The following is a 22,749-nucleotide window of genomic DNA, read 5'->3' as shown; positions in this document are numbered from 1 at the left end:
CAGAGCAGAGCCTGAGCCGGGGGTCATTAGCATATTGCATCCATTCGTCTCGCATCAGGATGCCATACGCTAATGTGTCTGCAGCCTTAAGAGCCATTTACATGCTGCGACATCGCTAACGATAAATCGTCGGGGTCACAGTGTTTGTGATGCACATCCGGCATCGTTAGCGACGTCGCAGCGTGTACCACATATGAGCGACCTTAAACGATCGCAAAAGAGGCAAAAATCGTTGGTATGTGAAACGTCATTCACTTACCAAAAATCGTTGCCTATTCAGTAGCGAGGCTGTTTGTCATACCTGCAGCAGCACACATCGCTATGTGTGACACCGTAGGAATTAGGAACAACCTCGTGCCTGCGGCTGGCCGCAATGAGGAAGGAAGGAGGTGGGCGGGAAGTTACGTCCCGCTCATCTACGCCCCTCCGCTTCTATTGGATGGCTGCCGTGTGACGTCGCTATGACGGCGCACGTATCGCCCCCTTAGAAAGGAGGCGGTTCGCCGGCCACAGCGACATCGCAGGGAAAGGAAGTCCGTGTGATGGGTGTAAGCGATGTTGTGCGCCACGAGCAGCGATTTGCCCGTGATGCACAACCGACGGAGGCGGTGCTACAGAGTTGGCTGTCAGCAGGGTAACCAATTACACCATTTGGCTATGTCCACACGCTGTATTTTTGTGATAACCACAAAAATGCACCCTGTGGCCGAAAAAAACACATCTTATAGCCAAAAAACGCATGTATTTTTAGTGCTTTTTAGTGCTTTATTTGGCCATGCATTTTTTATCACCAATGTATAAATGCAAAAATGCAGCAAAAAAAAAAAAAGCAACGTGTGCACAGGAAATCTGAATTCTCATACACTTTGCTGAGGAAGGAAAAGCATGCAGTTTGTGGTGACTAAAAGAACATCACAAACTGCACCAAAAACTGCAGTGTGCTCATGGGGCCTTGATCACTGTGTGGTCACTGTTAAGGGTGCTTTACACGATGCGACATCGCTAGCGATCTCGTTAGCGATGTGACACGCCAGATAGCAGATAAGAGTTGCCGAGATCGCACATGTGACCGGCGCTACAAAATATGACCTATGTGCGATCTCGGCAAAAACTTATCTGCGATCTGGCATGTCACATCGCTAACGAGATCGCTAGCGATGTTGCAGTGTGTAAAGCACCCTTTACAGTCCCCTGCATAGCCTCAATGACTAGAAAAGAACAGCTGTAGGAAGAATAGAATTTCATTTTCTTCCTTTAGCTGGGCTTTCAGTAAGGCAGTCAGATATTATTTAAACGCTAATTACATGCAAAATACCACGATGCATGTAGCCAAATAGCAATTGTAAAGGTTCACATTAACAAACGTTGTGTTCTGAATACCTACCAATACCAGTTATGGCTTTCACTCTCTGTGTTTTTCCTAGCTGAAGAGCAATCTTTTTTAGCAGGGTCGCTATGTTTGAGCAGGGTTCATCAAGCTCATATTGTTCCACATATCTGAGAAAGTAATAACATTCACAATTGACATCAACAATCGTAACAATTCAACGATACATTTAAACTCCTGCCAAGACCACAATACCATATCACATAAATTTAATTATTACAGGTGAATTACTACAACAAATACCAAACTTTAAAAAAACAGGAATACAAACATTGAAATCCACCAAAAAGATAGTTAAAAACTCATTTTTAACAAGAAGAAGAAAAAGACACCAGCATACAGAAGCACTCCACTGAGTAATAAAATACAAGTAATCTGTATTGGATGCAACAGGTTATTAAAAACAATTTAAACCAATGTTTGGGAAAAGAGCCCATAATAAATCCAAACACCACAACAACCAAATTATATAATCAATAAGTATGTAGAAAAATGTGCATACAAATACATGTACATCAGATAAGGAGGCTGACCCCTGATGAAGCTGCACATTAGCAGTGACACATGTAGGGTCTGGGATCATTACCACCACACCTCCCCTGTTACCAGGATCCCTCTAGCCTCCACCAGGCTGGTATTGTGATTATTTCAACAAGCTGGCTACCTTTGTGACAGCCCTGGGTGTTACTGCCTTTCTTCATTGAGCTGTTATACTTTGCTTGCCTGGGGATTATTGTTGATTTACCAGGATCCCCTCAGCCTTGATTAGGCTAACATTATACAGTTAGGTCCAGAAATATTTGGACAGTGACACAAGTTTTGTTATTTTAGCTGTTTACAAAAACATGTTCAGAAATACAATTATATATATAATATGGGCTGAAAGTGCACACTCCCAGCTGCAATATGAGAGTTTTCACATCCAAATCGGAGAAAGGGTTTAGGAATCATAGCTCTGTAATGCATAGCCTCCTCTTTTTAAAGGGACCAAAAGTAATTGGACAAGGGACTCTAAGGGCTGCAATTAACTCTGAAGGCGTCTCCCTCGTTAACCTGTAATCAATGAAGTAGTTAAAAGGTCTGGGGTTGATTACAGGTGTGTGGTTTTGCATTTGGAAGCTGTTGCTGTGACCAGACAACATGCGGTCTAAGGAACTCTCAATTGAGGTGAAGCAGAACATCCTGAGGCTGAAAAAAAAGAAAAAATCCATCAGAGAGATAGCAGACATGCTTGGAGTAGCAAAATCAACAGTCGGGTACATTCTGAGAAAAAAGGAATTGACTGGTGAGCTTGGGAACTCAAAAAGGCCTGGGCGTCCACGGATGACAACAGTGGTGGATGATCGCCGCATACTTTCTTTGGTGAAGAAGAACCCGTTCACAACATCAACTGAGGTCCAGAACACTCTCAGTGAAGTAGGTGTATCTGTCTCTAAGTCAACAGTAAAGAGAAGACTCCATGAAAGTAAATACAAAGGGTTCACATCTAGATGCAAACCATTCATCAATTCCAAAAATAGACAGGCCAGAGTTAAATTTGCTGAAAAACACCTCATGAAGCCAGCTCAGTTTTGGAAAAGTATTCTATGGACAGATGAGACAAAGATCAACCTGTACCAGAATGATGGGAAGAAAAAAGTTTGGAGAAGAAAGGCACATGATCCAAGGCACACCACATCCTCTGTAAAACATGGTGGAGGCAACGTGATGGCATGGGCATGCATGGCTTTCAATGGCACTGGGTCACTTGTGTTTATTGATGACATAACAGCAGACAAGAGTAGCCGGATGAATTCTGAAGTGTACCGGGATATACTTTCAGCCCAGATTCAGCCAAATGCCGCAAAGTTGATCGGACGGCGCTTCATAGTACAGATGGACAATGACCCCAAGCATACAGCCAAAGCTACCCAGGAGTTCATGAGTGCAAAAAAGTGGAACATTCTGCAATGGCCAAGTCAATCACCAGATCTTAACCCAATTGAGCATGCATTTCACTTGCTCAAATCCAGACTTAAGACGGACCCACAAACAAGCAAGACCTGAAGGCTGCGGCTGTAAAGGCCTGGCAAAGCATTAAGAAGGAGGAAACCCAGCGTTTGGTGATGTCCATGGGTTCCAGACTTAAGGCAGTGATTGCCTCCAAAGGATTCGCAACAAAATATTGAAAATAAAAATATTTTGTTTGGGTTTGGTTTATTTGTCCAATTACTTTTGACCTTCTAAAATGTGGAGTGTTTGTAAAGAAATGTGTACAATTCCTACAATTTCTATCAGATATTTTTGTTCAAACCTTCAAATTAAACGTTACAATCTGCACTTGAATTCTGTTGTAGAGGTTTCATTTCAAATCCAATGTGGTGTCATGCAGAGCCCAACTCGCGAAAATTGTGTCACTGTCCAAATATTTCTGGACCTAACTGTATTTTACTCTTAACTAGCTGGTTACCCTTGCAACAGTTTTTGAAACCCAAAACAAATGAGAGACTAGGAGTATTAGTGCAAAAACCAAAAAACAAAAACTCCTAAAAACAATATTTATTAGTATATAGTATTAAAATGCTCTTAATCATAAAAGCGTAATAACTCTTAAATTACTAAATTGTAGACTGGTCACGTGAGGTGAGTGGGAGGACGAAAGAGGGTAGAGCCAACTAGTGAAAAGAGGAGTGCTGATTGTCTCTACACTCTAGATAGAACTCTAAGTAAAGCAACTCTAATCGTTGTCATTTTTGCCAGATAATTACCCTATTGTTATAGGGAGTATAGGGGAAAAGAAAGTCTGTCCCTCCCTTTTAACTACCTACCAGCGGAGGTGCACCATAAGATGTTGGGTACCCCCCGCTCCTCGTCGGCTCTCCCTATTCTGTCCCTGCGACCCGTAAGTCACAAGAAAACCCACCACCAAGAATGGAAAGTGCAAAATAGTCAACAGGTCATTACCATGATCTGGTTACCATATAATATGGCACCCCAGATGCAGCTGCGCAGTTATGTATTTTTTCCTGCACAGTAAAAAAGAGGAAAAAGATGATGCTTATTAATGTAATTGCATCAGATCTGGAAATCCATAGAAAATAAATAAATCTTTACTAGAATCTGGTCGTCATAAATATGACAGCCAGAATACAACTGTACATGTGTATATTCCTGTACAGTCATACAAGTGATGTTTAGTAGTAATAAATAATCCCAGCAGGGAAACTTATCTGCTAGGATCACTGATAGCAAATCCCAATCCCGACGCGTTTCCCCCCTATATATTTATCTTAGGTATTCATCAGGGGAAGAACTAAGGATTTCATATCCGATTCATCAGTTTTCTTTCTTAGTTGGTTTGGCTTTGGTGCCTTGGGGTCATTGTACCTGTAGCACTAGCGGGTAACGCATGTCAGACGACCTGCCCTCTACTAAAGGCTACTGATGTCGGTCTGATGCCACTAGGAAAGCCAAACCAACTAAGAAAGAAAACTGATGAATCGGATATGAAATCCTTAGTTCTTCCCCTGATGAACCCCTAAGATAAATATATAGGGGGGAAACGCGTCGGGATTGGGATTTGCTATCAGTGATCCTAGCAGATAAGTTTCCCTGCTGGGATTATTTATTACTACTAAACATCACTTGTATGACTGTACAGGAATATACACATGTACAGTTGTATTCTGGCTGTCATATTTATGACGACCAGATTCTAGTAAAGATTTATTTATTTTCTATGGATTTCCAGATCTGATGCAATTACATTAATAAGCATCATCTTTTTCCTCTTTTTTACTGTGCAGGAAAAAATACATAACTGCGCAGCTGCATCTGGGGTGCCATATTATATGGTAACCAGATCATGGTAATGACCTGTTGACTATTTTGCACTTTCCATTCTTGGTGGTGGGTTTTCTTGCGACTTACGGGTCGCAGGGACAGAATAGGGAGAGCCGACGAGGAGCGGGGGGTACCCAACATCTTATGGTGCACCTCCGCTGGTAGGTAGTTAAAAGGGACGGACAGACTTTCTTTTCCCCTATACTCCCTATAACAATAGGGTAATTATCTGGCAAAAATGACAACGATTAGAGTTGCTTTACCTAGAGTTCTATCTAGAGTGTAGACACAATCAGCACTCCTCTTTTCACTAGTTGGCTCTACCCTCTTTTGTCCTCCCACTCACCTCACGTGACCAGTCTACAATTTAGTAATTTAAGAGTTATTATGCTTTCATGATTAAGAGCATTTTAATACTATATACTAATAAATATTGTTTTTAGGAGTTTTTGTTTTTTGTTTTTTACCCTTGCAACAGCCATGGTTGTTACGGCTTTCTCTTCATAGAGCTGGTGTACTTCGTTTACTTAGGGATTATTGTTGTCTTACATCTTTTTCCACAGGCTTGCTCTCCCTGACCACGGTTACCATTGCCTTTACAGCTTTATGCTTTTGCTATTCCAGTATTTGTATATGGGGTTTTGGTTTTGTTTTTTTACATCTGGATCCTTTTGTTTCAGGGGATTTTCTATTGTACATGTATTTGTATGCACATTTTTCTACATGCTTATTGATTATATAATTTAGTTGTTGTGGTGTTTGGATTTATTATGGGCTCTTGTCCCAAACATTGGTTTTAATTGTTTTTAATACCCTTTTGCATCCAATACAGATTACTTGTATTTTATTACTCACAAACAAGGGAAATACACAGGAAAAAAGGTTGCATATTGACCAAATGGTAGATTATATCAAACGTCTAAATTTATGATTAACAGCAACCATGACTACATATCAATAGTGGACAAGTCGCATAATAATAGCATTAAAGGACAAGAAGAAGAAAACGACCAAACGTCCAATTTGTGTGAAAACAAGTTTTTTTATTGATCAGTCCAAAAAGGTGGACATACAGATAAAAGATTTTTAAAAAGAGCACAACAACCAGGAAAGACCAGCAGTGTAACGATTACCGATATAAATCCCCAGACTGATACGAGCACCATATATACAATCAGCAGTGATTAATATAATAAATATGAGGTAGAATATTAGTGGGTTGATGGTGTAGGAAGATGTGATGAAAAACGCATGATTAAGCTATTCAAGGAATTATTCCCATAAAACAGTGACTGCTCCTTATTAGGCATATATTAACTGTATTAACTATATAGCAGTCAGTCATGCAGCAGTGAAAAATTAATAAAGAGCCACATAAAAAAAAACAACCTTTTCAAGGATAATATCCGATTGCCATGACTGGCTGCTATATAGTTAATACAGTTAATATATGCCTAATAAGGAGCAGTCAGTAGCATTCTGTTTTATGGGAATAATTCCTTGAATAGCTTAATCATGCGTTTTTGATCACATCTTCCTATACCATCAACCCACTAATATTCTACCTCATATTTATTATATTAATCACTGCTGATTGTATATATGGTGCTCGTATCAGTCTGGGGATTTATATCAGTAATCGTTACACTGCTGGTCTTTCCTGGTTGTTGTGCTCTTTTTAAAAATCTTTTATCTGTATGTCCACCTTTTTGCACTGATCAATAAAAAAACTTGTTTTCACACAAATTGGACGTTTGGTCGTTTTCTTCTTCTTGTCCTTTAATGCTATTTTATTACTCAGTGGAGTGCTTCTGTATGCTGGTCTCTTTTTCTTCTTCTTGTCAATTATGATTGACCGGTATTTAGCAACCCTGTTTCAGTTGTGATTATTACTTCCCATCATTTGCTGTGCAACTCCACATTTTTATATCCAAAAACTTATTTTTATTGCTTAATTATAAAATAAACAACAGTGGAAGTAGTCAATTATAGAGATTCAAAGTATGAAATGTCAATTAGGACAATACAAAATTAGACCATTATACCTAACTATAATTGCCTTCCGGTATTATTGTTCTTTATTTTGTTACCATTATGTATACGTGGAGCATCCAATATGCTGTCCTCCCATGGACTTGTGGTGCATGCATGTCAGTGAAATTATAAGGAATTTTTCCCAGATGTAAGTGTATTGTTTTGAAGGCTAGAAATGGTGTAATGACATTAGCACAGGTTCTGGTTTGTATGCGCCACCCAGATAGTGTGCAATGTACAATTTATGAAAGCCACATATAATCTGGCATAACAGGACATACATAGCTATTCCCCTCAAGAAAACGTAGGAAAAACACGAATCTGGACATTTGGCGGGCTTAACACTTGCACTTTATTATGAATGAGCACGTTATTATTCTATGAAACCATAGGATGAAATCTATTAGCAGAGGCATATCTAAGGAGGCTGGTGGGGCATATGCCCAAGATGCAGCTGTCGGGGGTCGCTGTCGGATTGCCTGATGCGGCAGGCAAAGGTGTGTCCCCGCCACCCAGGACAGCAGGATCAATGAGAGTGTAGAATGGTGGCTCCCAGTGATGAATTGAACTTTTGTCTTTCAGACTCAAGTACAATTGCATCCCTGACCAACAGCACTTCCAGATCGGAACACATCAGCAGTGTGAACGGTCAGCTGATCACACTACTAATGTTACTTGGTGGCCCTGCAGAGGCAAGGCATTGGTGCCAAGTGTAGAGCTGAAGACACCAAAGATTTAGTGTAATTTGGAGCAAGGGGGAAGAGTTGAGAGATAGCTACAGGCACAATGTGGGTAGATGGAGAAATTTAAGGACACAATATGAGACACAAGGGGGAAATAAAGTAGGATATGTATGAGGAAACCTTATGAGTGGAGGATGGATGCAGATAAAGTATGGGGAGTGGGGGGGGGGATTTGAGGACACAGTATGAGTAGCAAGGGGAAATAAATGTGGACACAGTATGGGGAGTGAACGGGGGGGAGAAATTTGAGAACACAGTATAAAAAGTGAGAGGGTGGAATGGGTGTGGATAGTATGTGCAGTGAGTGGGAGGGAATTTGAAGACACAATATGGGAAGTGATGGGTAAATGTATACAGTCATAGTATGTGGAGCAAGGGGGATGAGTGCGGAAACATTATGGGAAGCGGGGGGGATGTATGAGGCCACAGCAAGTAGAGACATTATGCTTATAAGGGCGAGTGTGATGAGGGGGCACAATATAGAGATTGGACACTATAAGGGGACACAGTGTGAGAGGATACGTGTAACAATTCATAACTTGTAAGATTATGTGATACATGGCTATGTTAATAAAGTGTTGTGCCATCTGACAAGTCAATGGCAACTGTTTTTACATATGTTAGGAGCATTAAAGAAATTGTCCAAGTTTGTGATTAAAGTCTGCAGTCAGGGCTGGTTAAAATGCATTAAACGAGAAACATCTGGCCCTCTGGCTGTCCCAGCCCATGCTGCGGACCAAGACAGCTAAAGGGCTGAAAACAGTGGGAATCTATGTGAGGGCTCATATTGTATATAGGAGGCTATGTCGAGGCTCATGCTATATTTAGGAGGCAGTGTGTGGGCTCATGCTGTATTTAGGAGACCATGTGAGGGCTCATTATTTATTTAAAAGGATTTGTGGGGCTCAAGCTGTGTAAATAAGGACTATGTGGGGGCTATTACTGTACATAAGGGATAAAGGGGTGCTATGTAAGGTGTTCACACCCCATAAAGGGGGTTATGTGGAAACATACTGTATGTGGGGCTCATACTGTATAACAAGCTGTCTGTCGGTACACACTGTATATAGGAGGGCTGTGTGTGGGCTCATACTGTACATAGGGGGTTATGTGGAGGCTTTTACTGTATATAGGAGGGCTGTGTAGGGGCTCATAGTACATATAGGAGGGCTGTGTTTTGGCTCATACTACTCATAGAAGGTTATGTGGAGGCTTATATTGTATATCGGAGGGCTGTATGTAGGCTCATACTGTATGTAGGAGGTTATGTGAAGGCACATACTGTATATAGGAGGGCTGTGTGTGGGTTCATACTGTACATAGGAAGATGTCAGCATACTTAATTCTGCTCAACATTAAGTGATATAATTAGTATTACCATAAAATTACCGTAAAATAATAATTATAGATAATATGTTAATATTGATATTGAGCAGAACTAATTTCAGCCTACTCGTTTGGCAACCACACCAGTCATAGTCTCATGTGGCCCCTCGGGAGTATTAAATGCCGACCTCTTCTCTACAGACTGTAGACTTCTGCTGGTGCCAGTGATGAGAGTGGGAGGTCACAAAACTGCAAGTATGTAGTTTACATACATGCAGTCATGTTCCAACTAGACGTGTGGCCTCCTTCAATAAAAATGAATTGAACGAGACCAAACACATCTAGTTGTAATGTGGCCAGAAGTGGCATACTAATGCAAACATGACCATTCACTCTGGCAAGGCAGAATCCTAAAGGTGTGCAGTGACTTCAGTCACCTAGTGCAGTATTCCCCAAGTCCAGTGCTCAAGGCCCACCAACAGTGCATGGATTTCTTTGATGTTGCACAGGTGATAATTTAATCACCTGCAGAAGTGATGATTTCAACACCTTTGCAATGTTACGGAAATCCTGAAAAGGTGCACTGTTGTGGGCCTGGAGGACTAGAGTTTGGGAACACTACTTTGGGAACAAGACCTTTAACCCCTTTACCACCTGGAAATTTTCAGTTTTTCGTTTTCTCCTCCCTTTTTTCCAAGAGCCATAACTTTTTAATTTTTCCATCAATATAGCCATATGAGGGCTTGTTTTTTGCAGGACGAGTTGTACTTTTGAATGCCACCATTCATTCTGCCCAATATTGAACTGGAAAACAGGAACAAAATTCCAAGTGAGGTGAAATTGTAAAAAAAAGTACAATTGCACAATTGTTTTTTGTTTGGATGACACAGTGACGCAGCATGACATCTCAAAGGCCCTAATTGAGTACTTTGACTTAAATATTCAATCAGACTCATCACCGATAGTGGTGGGGGAGGCACATAAGTGTGTCATCAGGGGTCTGCTCATAAAGCACGGTGCAAGATTGAAGCGAGAGCAGGAATCAGAAATAGCAGGCTTACTATCTCAATTGCGATATTTGGAAACTAGACACAAGCAAACACCAGTGATCGAGTTGAGAGATGCCGTCCTTAAGACAAGGGAGGAGCTTAGAGCTCTCTTAAACCAGAAAGCAAAAGGGACTCTGGTAGAGCCAAACGTTACTTTTACGAATATGGGAATAAGTGCCGCAGATCGTTGGCAAAAGCTTTACGGGCCCATAAAATGGGTACATATGTATCGGAGTCTACCTCTGGCTCACAGAACTCGAAAGTTCACTTGTCCTCAGAGATTGCAATGGCCTTTCAGAACTATTATGCCTCATTATACAATATAGATGGATCAAACCCCCTCGCGTCCGCCCCTGACTTCCGTACACGGATTCAGGACTACATTAAAACTTCTGGCCTCCCATCTCTGCAAACAGTGGATATACAGAATCTAGAGACACCGATTATGAAACAAGAGTTAGAATCTGCCATCCCAATCGAGGAAAGCGTCGGGTCCAGATGGATTTTCTCTGTCATACCATAAAAAATTTCAGGAGCGTTTGCCTCCTCACCTGTTGTCTTCATTAAATGCTATGTATCACATGACTCCTCCTCCAATGGATGTCCTGCGGGTGCATGTTTCAATGATCCACAAGCCGGGGAAGGACCCAGCTCAATGTGCCAGCTATTGCCCCATCTCCGTCCAGAATGTTGATACTAAGCTTTTTGCCAAAATTCTCTCCTCCAGATTGGAGGTGATATTGCAGAGTATTGTTTACCCGGAAAGTGCAGGGTTTATTATGGGGAGGGAGGCACGGGACAAAACCACCAAGGTGATAAGCCTAATTCATAGAGCCAAACTTGCCCACACTCTGTTAATGCTCCTTTCAACTGACACCGAGAAGGCTTTCAATAGAGTAAATTGGACCTTTATGAAGAAACTCTAGTACATATTGGATTGGGAAATAAAATGTTAAATTGGGTATTGTCCTTGTGTTCCTCCCCGTCGGCCAGAGTGTGGGTGAACGATATCCTATTTGACTCTTTTAGCATATCGAACAGGACGCTGCCCTCTTTCCCATCTGATTTTTGTACTAACCATCAAACCATGAATGCCTTTCTTAGACACGTTAGGGCTAATGGGAATATTAATGGGATAAAAATTCCCTCCTCTACACACAAAATTGCCGCTTACGTGGATGACCTCCTTTTCTTTATTACCAACCCTAGAATCTCACTCCCTAATCTAATGGCAGAATTCCACAGCTACTCTCGCCTTTCTAACTTCAAAATTAATTGTTCCAAATTGGAGGCTCTGGATGTTGGTCTTTCTCCCTCGCTTGTGAGTCACATTAGGAGCTTTTAGTTTTAAATGGGCAGCGCAAACATTAAGCTATCTAGGAATAAAGATAACTACATCCCTTCCGATGTTATACCAATGCAATTTCCCGGGACTTCTTAAAACTATAAGATCAGACTGTGAGAGGTGGTCCCAATCTAACTTTACCTGGTTTGGTAAGTGCCAAATCTTCAAAATGAATATCCTTCAGAGAATATTATATTTGCTACAGGCCCTGCCTATCGCAGTCCCTTCAGCTGTCTTCAAAACAATAAATGCAATTCAAACGGCCTTTATCTGGGACAGCAAGGGAGCTAGGGTTAAACGTGCAGTCCTATGTAGACCCAAAGCTGAAGGGGGTATTGGCCTCACAAATCTCAAGCTGTACCACATGGCTTCCCACCTGGTGCGGATTGTTGACTGGTGTAGAAAGAAACATAACAAGGCATGGGTCCAGATAGAACAGAGCTTTTCAGACTTCTCATTACGCACCCTTCGCTGGGTAGCCTCTGCTGCCCACATCTCCTTGAAAGCACATCCTAAAATTGGGCTCAACTAAAAGTTTCATATAGAACATAGACAGAAAGGGAAAAGTACAGTACTGCAATTTCTTCATAATAAATTATGTAATAATCCCCATATAAACGGATATCATGGAATATACTCCCAAACTAAGCTATATATTTCGTGTAAAAAACACGTGTAGGAGACTCATTCAATTATGAAATATTTAAATTTTATTGTGTATAATCATAGAACATTAAAATTAATTTACCATAAATTACATACATGAGGTAAGGTGGATTCCCATACACCCACCAATCAAGAAACAACCATGATTTGTCCCAACATTACCCCACAGGGCTAAGTAACAAAGTGCAAATGCTATCAAAAATTGTATAGTTGAAATGCACCATAGGGTCAGAGAGTCACAAATGTAAGGAAAAACGTTCCAAGCTTACCCATAGTGCATAAGCAGAGGGACTACCAATGGTGGCTCAGAGGTGGGTGAGAGAATGTCCTTCAACCCGGACGCGCGTGTCGCAAAAGCTTCATCAGCGGGGTGCAGGCGAATGAATGTGCTCACTGCACGCTCCCCATTTTATATCCACATATGGCCGTAATTGCTGGTAACATATTCCACGTGTTTGTGATGCTGACATAACGGCGCATGCGCGCAGGACGGGAGGCCCGGAAGTTGCGTTGCCACCCGGCGGCCCTCACACCCGACGCACACGTCAGAGGGAATTCCCTCAGTGACGTCACTCGACATGCGCATCGGGACTACTGAGGCCGCCGAGCGACGACACCCGGAAGTCACATCCTGCGCGCACGCGCAGCAGCAAACATCCACGGGAAGTGTCATCACAAGGACCAGTGTAAATACAATGCACAAGTGAGGTATCTGACCCATTCAAACATGTACGTGGGAGAAGGGGGGAGGGGGGGAAAAGATGCATAGGGCACAGAAGCACGGGCCACCTCTGTGTTCACCACAGAACACACACCAGATGACATATATTAAACCATTAACAGATTAACAGATGGTCATAACATCGGATATGTATAAATCTACCCCTCGGTATAGATAAGTCACCACCCACTAGCAGACATTAAAGCAGTATAAACACATTAGACATTGTACTCATATAAATTAGGACATGTAGACACAGGACGCATTAAGCAAAACAGTATAGTACATCAAGTTCCAAAGATCAAGAATTCATGCTTCATCTGTTTCTGCATCACTGTCCATCACAGCTCCCAACATGATGAAATGATAGTACAATAATCCTTGTTGGATGGAAATATATATCTTCTTATATATCGGTCACCACTTTATAATCGTCACCAGCATATCCATAGTATAGATGAGGAGAATGTATATGGAAATTACTATTAAAACAATAAACATAAAAACAGCACAATTAAAAAAAGAGTCGCAAGACCACACTGCATAGACCATTACATTTAGACTATCACCATGATTTTGTACAAGAGGGTGACAACTACATCACCAAAATGCAATTCATGAATCACCTCCATATTCCTATATCATAAACAGATCACATGATAATTCACCAAATAGATCTAGGCATCCAAGAGGGCAGCTCCCATCAAAAGATTTTATAGAAAAGAGGAGAAGCTAAGTTTTTCATTAAGCCCCACAGGGGCCATAGTGCCCAGAGTAACTATCCAACGGCACTCTAATTGGGCCAACTGCCTCTTTAAATCACCCCCCCTGATGACACAATGTAAAATATCAATCCCTCTGACCTTTAATCCCGAAGGATCACACTTATGATAATTATGGAAATGTGGTGGGAGAGTTCTGAGGAGAGACACATCCAGGCATTGTTTAGAATTACAAATATCACGGACATGTTCTCTTATCCTTGTCCGGAATTGCCGTGATGTCAATCCAACGTACATCTTTTGGCATGGACAAGTTGCCAAATAGATGACGTATGTGCTGCTGCAGGAGATACGTCTCAAGATTTTAAATGTTTTTTTGCCATCAACGGAGCTGAATCCAACATCCCTAATGATGTTTCCTTCCTTACAGGCCAGGCACTCCCCACAAGGAAAGCAACCACCCCTCGCCGAAATTGCCCCAGAGGTAATAAATGGATTACTTGGTTTTGCCACATAGTGGCTATCCACCAACATGTCCTTGAGGTTTTTACCTCTTCGAGATGTCATCAAGGGCGACTTTGGGATAATCCCCGCCAGACACGGGTCCGTTTGCAACACCGACCAATGCCTAGACAGGGAATCCCTCATCTGATCCCATTTACAATTAAATGTGGAAATAAACCTCAGCACATTTTCGGTGGTTTCTGGGGGAGTCGGCTTGAAGAGCAGCTGCTCTCTCCGGGTATGTCTAGCCCTTAGATAGCTTTTTTTGATGTTACATTTACTGTATCCTCTTTGTAAAAAACGTTCCCTAAGGTCCTCAGCCTGTGTCTCAAATCTTTGGTCCGTGGAGCATACTCTCCTGACCCTCAGGAACTGTCCCGTAGGGACAGCCCTGATCGTTGACCGAGTATGGGCCGATGATGCATGTAAGAGAGAATTCACAGAAGTATCCTTTCTGTGAATATCTGTCTGCAATACACCATCATTGCCCACTTCAAACAATATATCCAGGAATTCCATTCACCTCTGATGCGCACAATGTGTCAGCCTAATGTTCAGATTGTTTATATTAATAGCTCTCATAAAGTCCTCCAACTCCGATCTGGCACCTTGCCACAGGAACAGCACGTCATCTATATACCTCAGCCAAAGGACAACGTGGTTGGAAAATACGTTGTTTTCATGAAAGAGTCTCCGCTCCTACATACCTAGAAATAAATTGGCATAAGATGGTGCACATGCTGCCCCCATGGCGGTGCCACGTCGTTGGAGATAAAATCTGTCCTTAAAGACAAACACATTGTGCATCAGGGCGAATTCCAGGAGATCAATAATCAATCCACGAACAGCGCTGCCCCACCCACTACCTTCCAGGAACAGTCGAGCAGCCTCCAGTCCATCCTTGTGCGAAATGCACCTATAGAGGGACTCCACATCGGCCGTCATGATCCACATGTCCTGGTCGATGTGAAGCCCCTCCATTTTAGTTAGTACGTCAGAGGTATCTGGGATATTTAACAATTAAGCCATCCATAACTTTTTTGGGGATGACTCCGTTCCGGCATGCTCGATCTAATATCTCCTGCAGTTCAATGTTAAAGGCAGGGATCGGATTACTGTCCAGTCGCAGATACGTATTTTTGTCATTCAACTGGCGGAAGGCCTCACGCTCATATTTATTGGTGGGCCAAACCACTACATTCCCGCCCTTATCAGCGCTCTTGATTACAATATCCTTCCTTTCCTTTAGTTCTTTTATTTCCATCCTTTGAGCTCTAGATAAATTATCACTTTTCGAGAATTTTTGAATGGCCTTAAAGTCCTCAAGTACCAACTTGGTGAAAATTTCCACCTGAGGAAAGGATAAAGGAGGGAATGTGGTGGATTTTGGGAGAAGTCCTCTGGGGAATCTACTCAGAGAGCCAGTTTCCTGCTCTCTAAGCAAATCCTCTAAGTCCTTTAGTGCCTCTTGCTCAATGGTAGACAATGACGTGTCTGGAGTGTCATGCTTTTGATGCAATCTCCTCAGAACTAATTTTCGTGAGAACAAATATAGATCTTTTACAGATGTGAAATAATCAAACGTATTATTGGGGACAAAAGTCAAGCCCAGTTTTAACACCTGACATTGCGCATCTGGAAGAATGTGGGGAGAAAGGTTGATTACCTCCAAATTATTCTGTTTCCTTTTAGTATCCTGGGCGCCATTCGGGGAAGTTTCCTTTCGTTTGATTGCGGTTTTTCCCTTGTAATTTCGTGATACTCCTGGTTTGTCCCATTTCTGACGATAAGACAATCCAGGCACACCTTTAGCGCCATCAATTTCGGACTCCTCACCGGAGGTAACAGAGGAAATGGAGAAGGATCTTGTTTTATTTAGACCACGCTGTGGAAATTTCTTTTTATTCCACCTATAGACTTGATTTGATTGGAGATCAGTAAGATCCCTCTGAAATTTCTTGCTCTTAGTGGTTTTCAATTCATTCTCCCATTTAATGAAATCTGCCTCCAATTCGGAGTTCAACTTTTGTAACTCACTAGCTGGGAGTTCTTTACGTACAAGTTCCTGTAAAGACTCAATCTCCCTCTCAATTTCATTCAGGGTTTCCCCATTTAATTTGATTAATAATTCCATAAATTTAACTGAACATTGGTTCGCACAGTCCTCCCATTTATCTTTAAACCAATCTTTGTCAATCAAAAATGATGGGAAAACCTGAATGCGCAGGCCACGTGGAATTAACCCCTTAGTGACATATTGCTCTAAAAATCCCTTATTCCACCAAATCCTTGTTCTGCGGTGAAGTAGCTGTTTTAAATCACGAATATGCAATGTGAGGTCCTTTTGACTCTCACCACCACTCCCCAGGGAATCCTCCTTGAAAACCTAATTTATTAGATTTAGCCACGAACTGTCTCGGGCTTTAAAATCCATGTCTTTGCCACCACAAGCTGTGAAAAACACAGAAAGAATAACTGTCATGTAGAACATAGACAGACAGTACTGCAATTTCTTCATAATAAATTATGTAATAATCCCCATATAAACGGATATCATGGAATATACTCCCAAACTAAGCTATATATTTCGTGTAAAAAACACGTGTAGGAGACTCATTCAATTATGAAATATTTAAATTTTATTGTGTACAATCATAGAACATTAAAATTAATTTACCATAAATTACATACATGAGGTAAGGTGGATTGCCATACACCCACCAATCAAGAAACAACCATGATTTGTCCCAACATTACCTCACAGGGCTAAGTAACAAAGTGCAAATGCTATCAAAAATTGTATAGTTGAAATGCACCATAGGGTCAGAGAGTCACAAATGTAAGGAAAAACGTTCCAAGCTTACCCATAGTGCATAAGCAGAGGGACTACCAATGGTGGCTCAGAGGTGGGTGAGAGAATGTCCTTCAACCTGGACGCGCGTGTCGCAAAAGCTTTATCAGCGGGGTGCAGGCGAATGAATGTGCTCACTGCACGCTCCCCATTTTATATCCACATATGGCCGTAATTGCTGGTAACATATTCCACGTGTTTGTGATGCTGACATAACGGCGCATGCGCACAGGACGGGAGGCCCGGAAGTTGCGTCGCCAGCCGGCAACCCTCACACCCGACGCACACGTCAGAGGAAATTCCCTCAGTGACGTCACTCGACATGCGCATCGGGACTACTGAGGCCGCCGAGCGACGACACCCGGAAGTCACATCCTGCGCGCACGCGCGGCAGCAGCAAACATCCACGGGAAGTGTCATCACAAGGACCAGTGTAAATACAATGCACAAGTGAGGTATCTGACCCATCCAAACATGTACGTGGGAGAAGGGGGGAGGGGGGAAAAAAGATGCATAGGGCGCAGAAGCACGGGCCACCTCTGTGTTCACCACAGAACACACACCAGATGACATATATTAAACCATTAACAGGTGGTCATAGCATCGGATATGTATAAATCCACCCCTCGGTATAGAGAAGTCACCACCCACTAGCAGACATTAAAGCAGTATAAACACATTAGACATTGTACTCATGTAAATTAGGGCATGTAGACACAGGACGCATTAAGCAAAACAGTATAGTACATCAAGTTCCAAAGATCAAGAATTCATGCTTCATCTGTTTCTGCATTACTGTCCATCACAGCTCCCAACATGATGAAATGATAGTACAATAATCCTTGTTGGATGGAAATATATATCTTCTTATATATCGGTCACCACTTTATAATTATCACCAGCATATCCATAGTATAGATGAGGAGAATGTATATGGAAATTACTATTAAAACAATAAACATAAAAACAGCACAATTAAAAAAAGCTGTACCACATGGCTTCCCACCTGGTGCGCATTGTTGACTGGTGTAGAAAGAAACATAACAAGGCATGGGTCCAGATAGAACAGAGCTTTTCAGACTTCTCATTACGCACCCTTCGCTGGGCAGCCTCTGCTGCCCCCATCTCCTTGAAAGCACATCCTAAAATTGGGCTCAACTAAAAGTTTGCTTGGATCCGTTAGTGGGCAGGGTGGCAATTCCCCCTCTAACAAATCTTGTATCAATTCTTAGTCACGCTGACTCTAGTCCTGGCTCTTTGGATCCCATTTTTAGGGCATGGAGTAGGGCAGGTTTTGACAGAGTAGGTGCCACTTGGGAACTGGAGAAGTTCCCATCTGAAGCATTTCTTGAACACACTCTACCTAGGGCTCAGTTTTTGATGGATAAGACTCTTTTTGAATACACTTGCCTAGCATCAGGACCTATCTGACATATACTTTCAATGTCCTACTCCCTGTTGGTCTTGCCCCTGGATCAGCCACCTCCCACCTAAATTCTGCAATGGAAAGAGACTAAAGGGTGCTTTACACGCTGCGACATCGCTAGCAATCTCATTAGCGATGTGACACGCTAGATCGCAGATGCGATCTAGCATGTCACATCGCTAATGAGATCGCTAGCGATATCGCAGCATGTAAAGCACCCTTTAGATGTAACCTTCTCACTGGAACAGCGAGCCAACATTTTTTGTTTAGCCCATAAGATGTCCTTTAGCTTGAGATTAGGAGGCGAATTACAAACTTCTCTCACTATGGTACAGAGTCCCCTCTCATTTACACAAAATGTTTCCTTCAGTGGACCCAATGTGATGGCGGTGTAGGGGGGCAGAGGTTACTTTCCTACACATCTTTTGGGAGTGTAGTGTGTTGCAGCCCTTCTGGACAGGAGCGAGTCACATTATCCACAAAATAACGGGGTATACGAGAAAAATAGAACCGGCATTATACCTACTGCAGCACAGAAAGCCACGGACCCACTTGGGGGGAGGGGCGACATGACCAAGGGGGAGGTAGGGAGTGATGGGTTAATAGGGACAGTGGTATATGCCTAATATGGCTTTGGGGGATGGTTTTAGCCGGGGAGGAAGAGGAGGAGCAGGGAAAGGGTTAGCTGGGAGAGGAAGGAGTTACCTCCTCTTCTGTTTCCGGACGCCGAACGATCTGCACGTGCACCTCCATGGCAGATCTTCAGGAGCTCCAGCGTCTGATTCAGGCAGCGGTCGCAGCGCACGGGCCCCTGGCAGTGCAGACCCACATCAGGGCTGCCGGGGTTAACCCGTCGGCGCTTGCCCCTCGTCCCCCCAGCAGCGGCGGGCGCCAGTCGCGGCCCCCCCGCAGGTATTCCCCGGGCGCGGGGGGGGCGAGGAGGAGATGTAAGAGCCCCTCCAGGGACCCTCCGCAGAGTGCAGCGCAGCAGCAGCGTCTGGCTGCTGCAGAGGCCGGCGGGAGGAATCTTCGTTCCAGCCGCGGCGGTCGGGAGGTGGGAGTGGCCAGCACGGGGCCTGCTTCCGGTCCCGGCCTCCGGGCTGGAGTTACTGAGACTGCAGCGGCTCCAGGCCGGGAGCGCGCTCGGCGCAGGAGAGAGGCCAGCAGATCCCCCTGCAGTCGGCGGGGGGGACCGCGGGGCTGCACGTGGCGGTAGGTCCGGCGCCGGGGGGGGGTCTGCGGTGCCTGACCCCGGTGCGGCTGAGAGAAGGAGTGACGGCGGGAGCCCTGCGGCAACCGCCGGGTCACTCAGTACCGCTGTGCAGCCCCCGGATGTGGCAGTCTCCCGTGGGAGCGGGAGGACTCGGCGGATGGAGGCCTGCAATAGCCCAGGAGGGCCAGAGGCGACGACGGCTGAGATCCGGAGCCGGGCGTCTGGTCGTCCGCGCCCAGAGGCCCCTTGCAGTCGGCAGGGGGGCGGGCGCAAGAGGTCGAGGCCCGGGGTGCCGGCGCGGGGGACAGGACGGTCTCCTGGGTTGTCACCCCGGGGCAAGAGATGGAGCGGGGATGACTCTGCCCACGCGGCGGCCCTGTCTGGCGGCCGTGGTGGGGGGGGTGCTGCGGCGGCGCCCCCCGGATGTCGGATGGAAGATGAGGCCAGCGGCGAGGAGGGGGAAGAGGCTTTCGGTTCGGAGGAGTCGGATGGACGACAGACGGAGGACAGCGAGGCGGCGGTCTCGGGAGACGCCGAGCGGCGGTCGGGTGAGACGGCCGCGGAGGCGGCAGGGGCTGCGCTGGCGGGGGGCTTCGGGGGGGGGGCGGCTGCGGCTACGGCAGCGCCCGCTGGTTTCGCAGTGTGGAGTCAATTGTTGGGGCTGTTGCAGGGGCTGGCGGCGGCTTCGGGAGCGGGGGGGGAGGGGGCCCAGGCGCCGGTGGCGGCGTGGGTGGGTGCAGCCGGTTTAGGGGCCTCGGCGGCGACGGGGGGTGACGGAGCGGGTGCGAGTAGAGGGGGGGGCGAAGGGGGGAGTGAGACGGGGGGGGGAAAGGAGAAGGAAAAGGAGAAGGAAAAGGAGAAGGAAAAGGAGAAGGAGGATGAGGTGGTGCGCTTAGATGATAGGGCTAAAAGCGAAGTTTATGTTTGTTTTGAGGGCCCGCTGGGGGCCCATTTAAAGAAGGAGGTGCGGGAAAAAATTTGGAAAGGGGAATATGTGGAGATATTTTCTCTGCTTCCCCTGGAGAAATTTAATTTGGATAGGGTTAAGCCGAGTGATTCCAAAAAGGAGAAGGACGAGGAGGAAAAGCGCCGTTATAGGCTTATTCCTCGGACTTTTGCCAACTGGCTACAGGCATTTGCGATTTTGGCGAGCGTGGTCGGGGAGAAGGAGCCGGAGCATTGTTCGGCTTTGTTCGGCTACATGGATGCGATAGGGGAGGCTTATCGAGTTTATGGCGGACTGGCGTGGCTGCGCTACGACGAGCAATTTAGGCAGCGGAAGGCATTGCGGCCAGATATGCGTTGGGACCATAAGGATATTTCCTTATGGATGCGATTGATGTCGGCACCGGCTCAGCCCTTTCGGGGGGGCGCCGGGGGTTCGGGGGGGGCCGGGTCCCCGGCAAGTTTCAAGAAAGGTTTGTGTTGGCAGTACAATGAAGGGCAGTGCAGGTTTGGAGCGGCGTGCCGTTTTAAGCATGAATGCTCCGGATGTGGGGGGGGACATAGCTTGTCCAAATGTTTTAAAAAAGGAAAAGGAAAGGCTGGTGATGGGGCTGGTAAGAGGGACGACGCCGGTGAAGGTAGAAGTGATGGTTCCGTTTTTAAATAGGTATCCGGACAAGGAGGCGGCGGCGTTGTTAAGTTCTGGTTTTTCGGATGGTTTTCATATTCCGTCGGTTGTTAATGCATCGGTTCCGCCGTATCGTAATTTGCGTTCCGCTCGGGATCACCCGGAAGTGGTGGATGAGAAGCTGGAAAGGGAGGTGGCTTTGGGCAGGATGGGCGGCCCTTATGTCGCCCCGCCGTGCGGGAATTTGGTGGTGTCACCGTTGGGGGTGGTACCAAAGAAGGAGCGGAATAAATTTCGGCTGATTCATCATTTGTCTTACCCGGAAGGGTTATCGGTGAATGATGGCATTGCGCCGGAGTTGTCGGCGGTATATTATGTGTCGTTCGATAAGGCGTTGGACCTGGTTAGGGCGGCGGGGCGGGGTGCATTGATGGCAAAGGCGGATGTGGAAGCAGCGTTTCGGTTGTTACCGGTTCATCCAGATAGTCAGCATTTGTTGGGTTGCTGGTGGGATGGCAGTTATTATGTTGATCGTTGTTTGCCAATGGGCTGTTCCATTTCGTGTTCGTACTTTGAGGCATTTAGTTCGTTTGTTGAGTGGGTGGTTCGGGACGTGTCCGGGCTTACGTCCATCATTCATTACTTGGATGATTTCCTGTGTGTCGGGCCGGCGGGTTCGATGGTTTGTGCGGGTTTGCTATTTGCGTTGCAAAAAGTTGCGGCCAGTTTCGGGATTCCTTTGGCGCCGGATAAGACGGAAGGCCCGGCGCCGGTGATGTGTTTTCTGGGAATTGAAATTGACACCATTGCTATGGAATGCAGGTTGCCGGCGGAGAAGGTCCGTGATTTGAGGTCCGCAGTGTCAGGGGTAAAAGCGGCGAAGAAGGTGCGGCTTAAGGCGGTGCAGTCTTTGCTTGGAAAATTGAATTTTGCTTGCAGAATTGTGCCAATGGGGAGAGTGTTTGCGAGGCGTTTGGCGACGGCGACGGCCGGGGTACGGTTGCCGGCGCATTTTGTGCGGATCACAAAGGCGATCAGGGACGATTTGGAAGTATGGGATCAATTTTTGCAGCATTTCAACGGCCGGACGCTGGTGATGGAGAGGGTGGCGTCTAACGGGGCGTTGCAGCTGTTTACGGATGCGGCGGGGTCGGCCGGGTTTGGGGCTGTCTTCAGAGGTCATTGGTGTGTCGGGCAGTGGCCACAGGCGTGGCGGGAGAGCGGCTTGGTTAGGAATTTGGCTCTGTTAGAGCTATTCCCCATTGTAGTGGCAGTGGAGCTATGGGGGTCGCACTTTGCCGGAAGGAAAGTGTGTTTTCATTGTGATAACCAGGCGGTGGTGCACGCGATTAACAACTTGTCTGCTA

General features: G+C 45.1%; 1 protein-coding gene across 3 annotated transcripts in view; it reads right to left on the bottom strand.

Annotated features, from left to right (window-relative positions):
• The window catches only part of MTG1 (mitochondrial ribosome associated GTPase 1), a 1,022,130-nt gene that overhangs the window by 48,495 nt on the left and 950,886 nt on the right, over positions 1–22,749 (bottom strand). For all 3 annotated transcript variants that reach the window (XM_075349124.1, XM_075349125.1, XM_075349126.1), the window contains one exon: positions 1,385–1,497. In XM_075349124.1, the coding sequence (XP_075205239.1) occupies positions 1,385–1,497 (113 nt within the window). The remainder of the gene's footprint in view (positions 1–1,384; positions 1,498–22,749) is intronic.

The sequence above is a fragment of the Anomaloglossus baeobatrachus genome, chromosome 5 (assembly GCF_048569485.1).
Source record: "Anomaloglossus baeobatrachus isolate aAnoBae1 chromosome 5, aAnoBae1.hap1, whole genome shotgun sequence".
Classification (NCBI taxonomy): domain Eukaryota; kingdom Metazoa; phylum Chordata; class Amphibia; order Anura; family Aromobatidae; genus Anomaloglossus; species Anomaloglossus baeobatrachus.
Note: the sequence above shows the minus strand (reverse complement) of the source record. Positions and strands in the feature narration are given on the sequence as shown.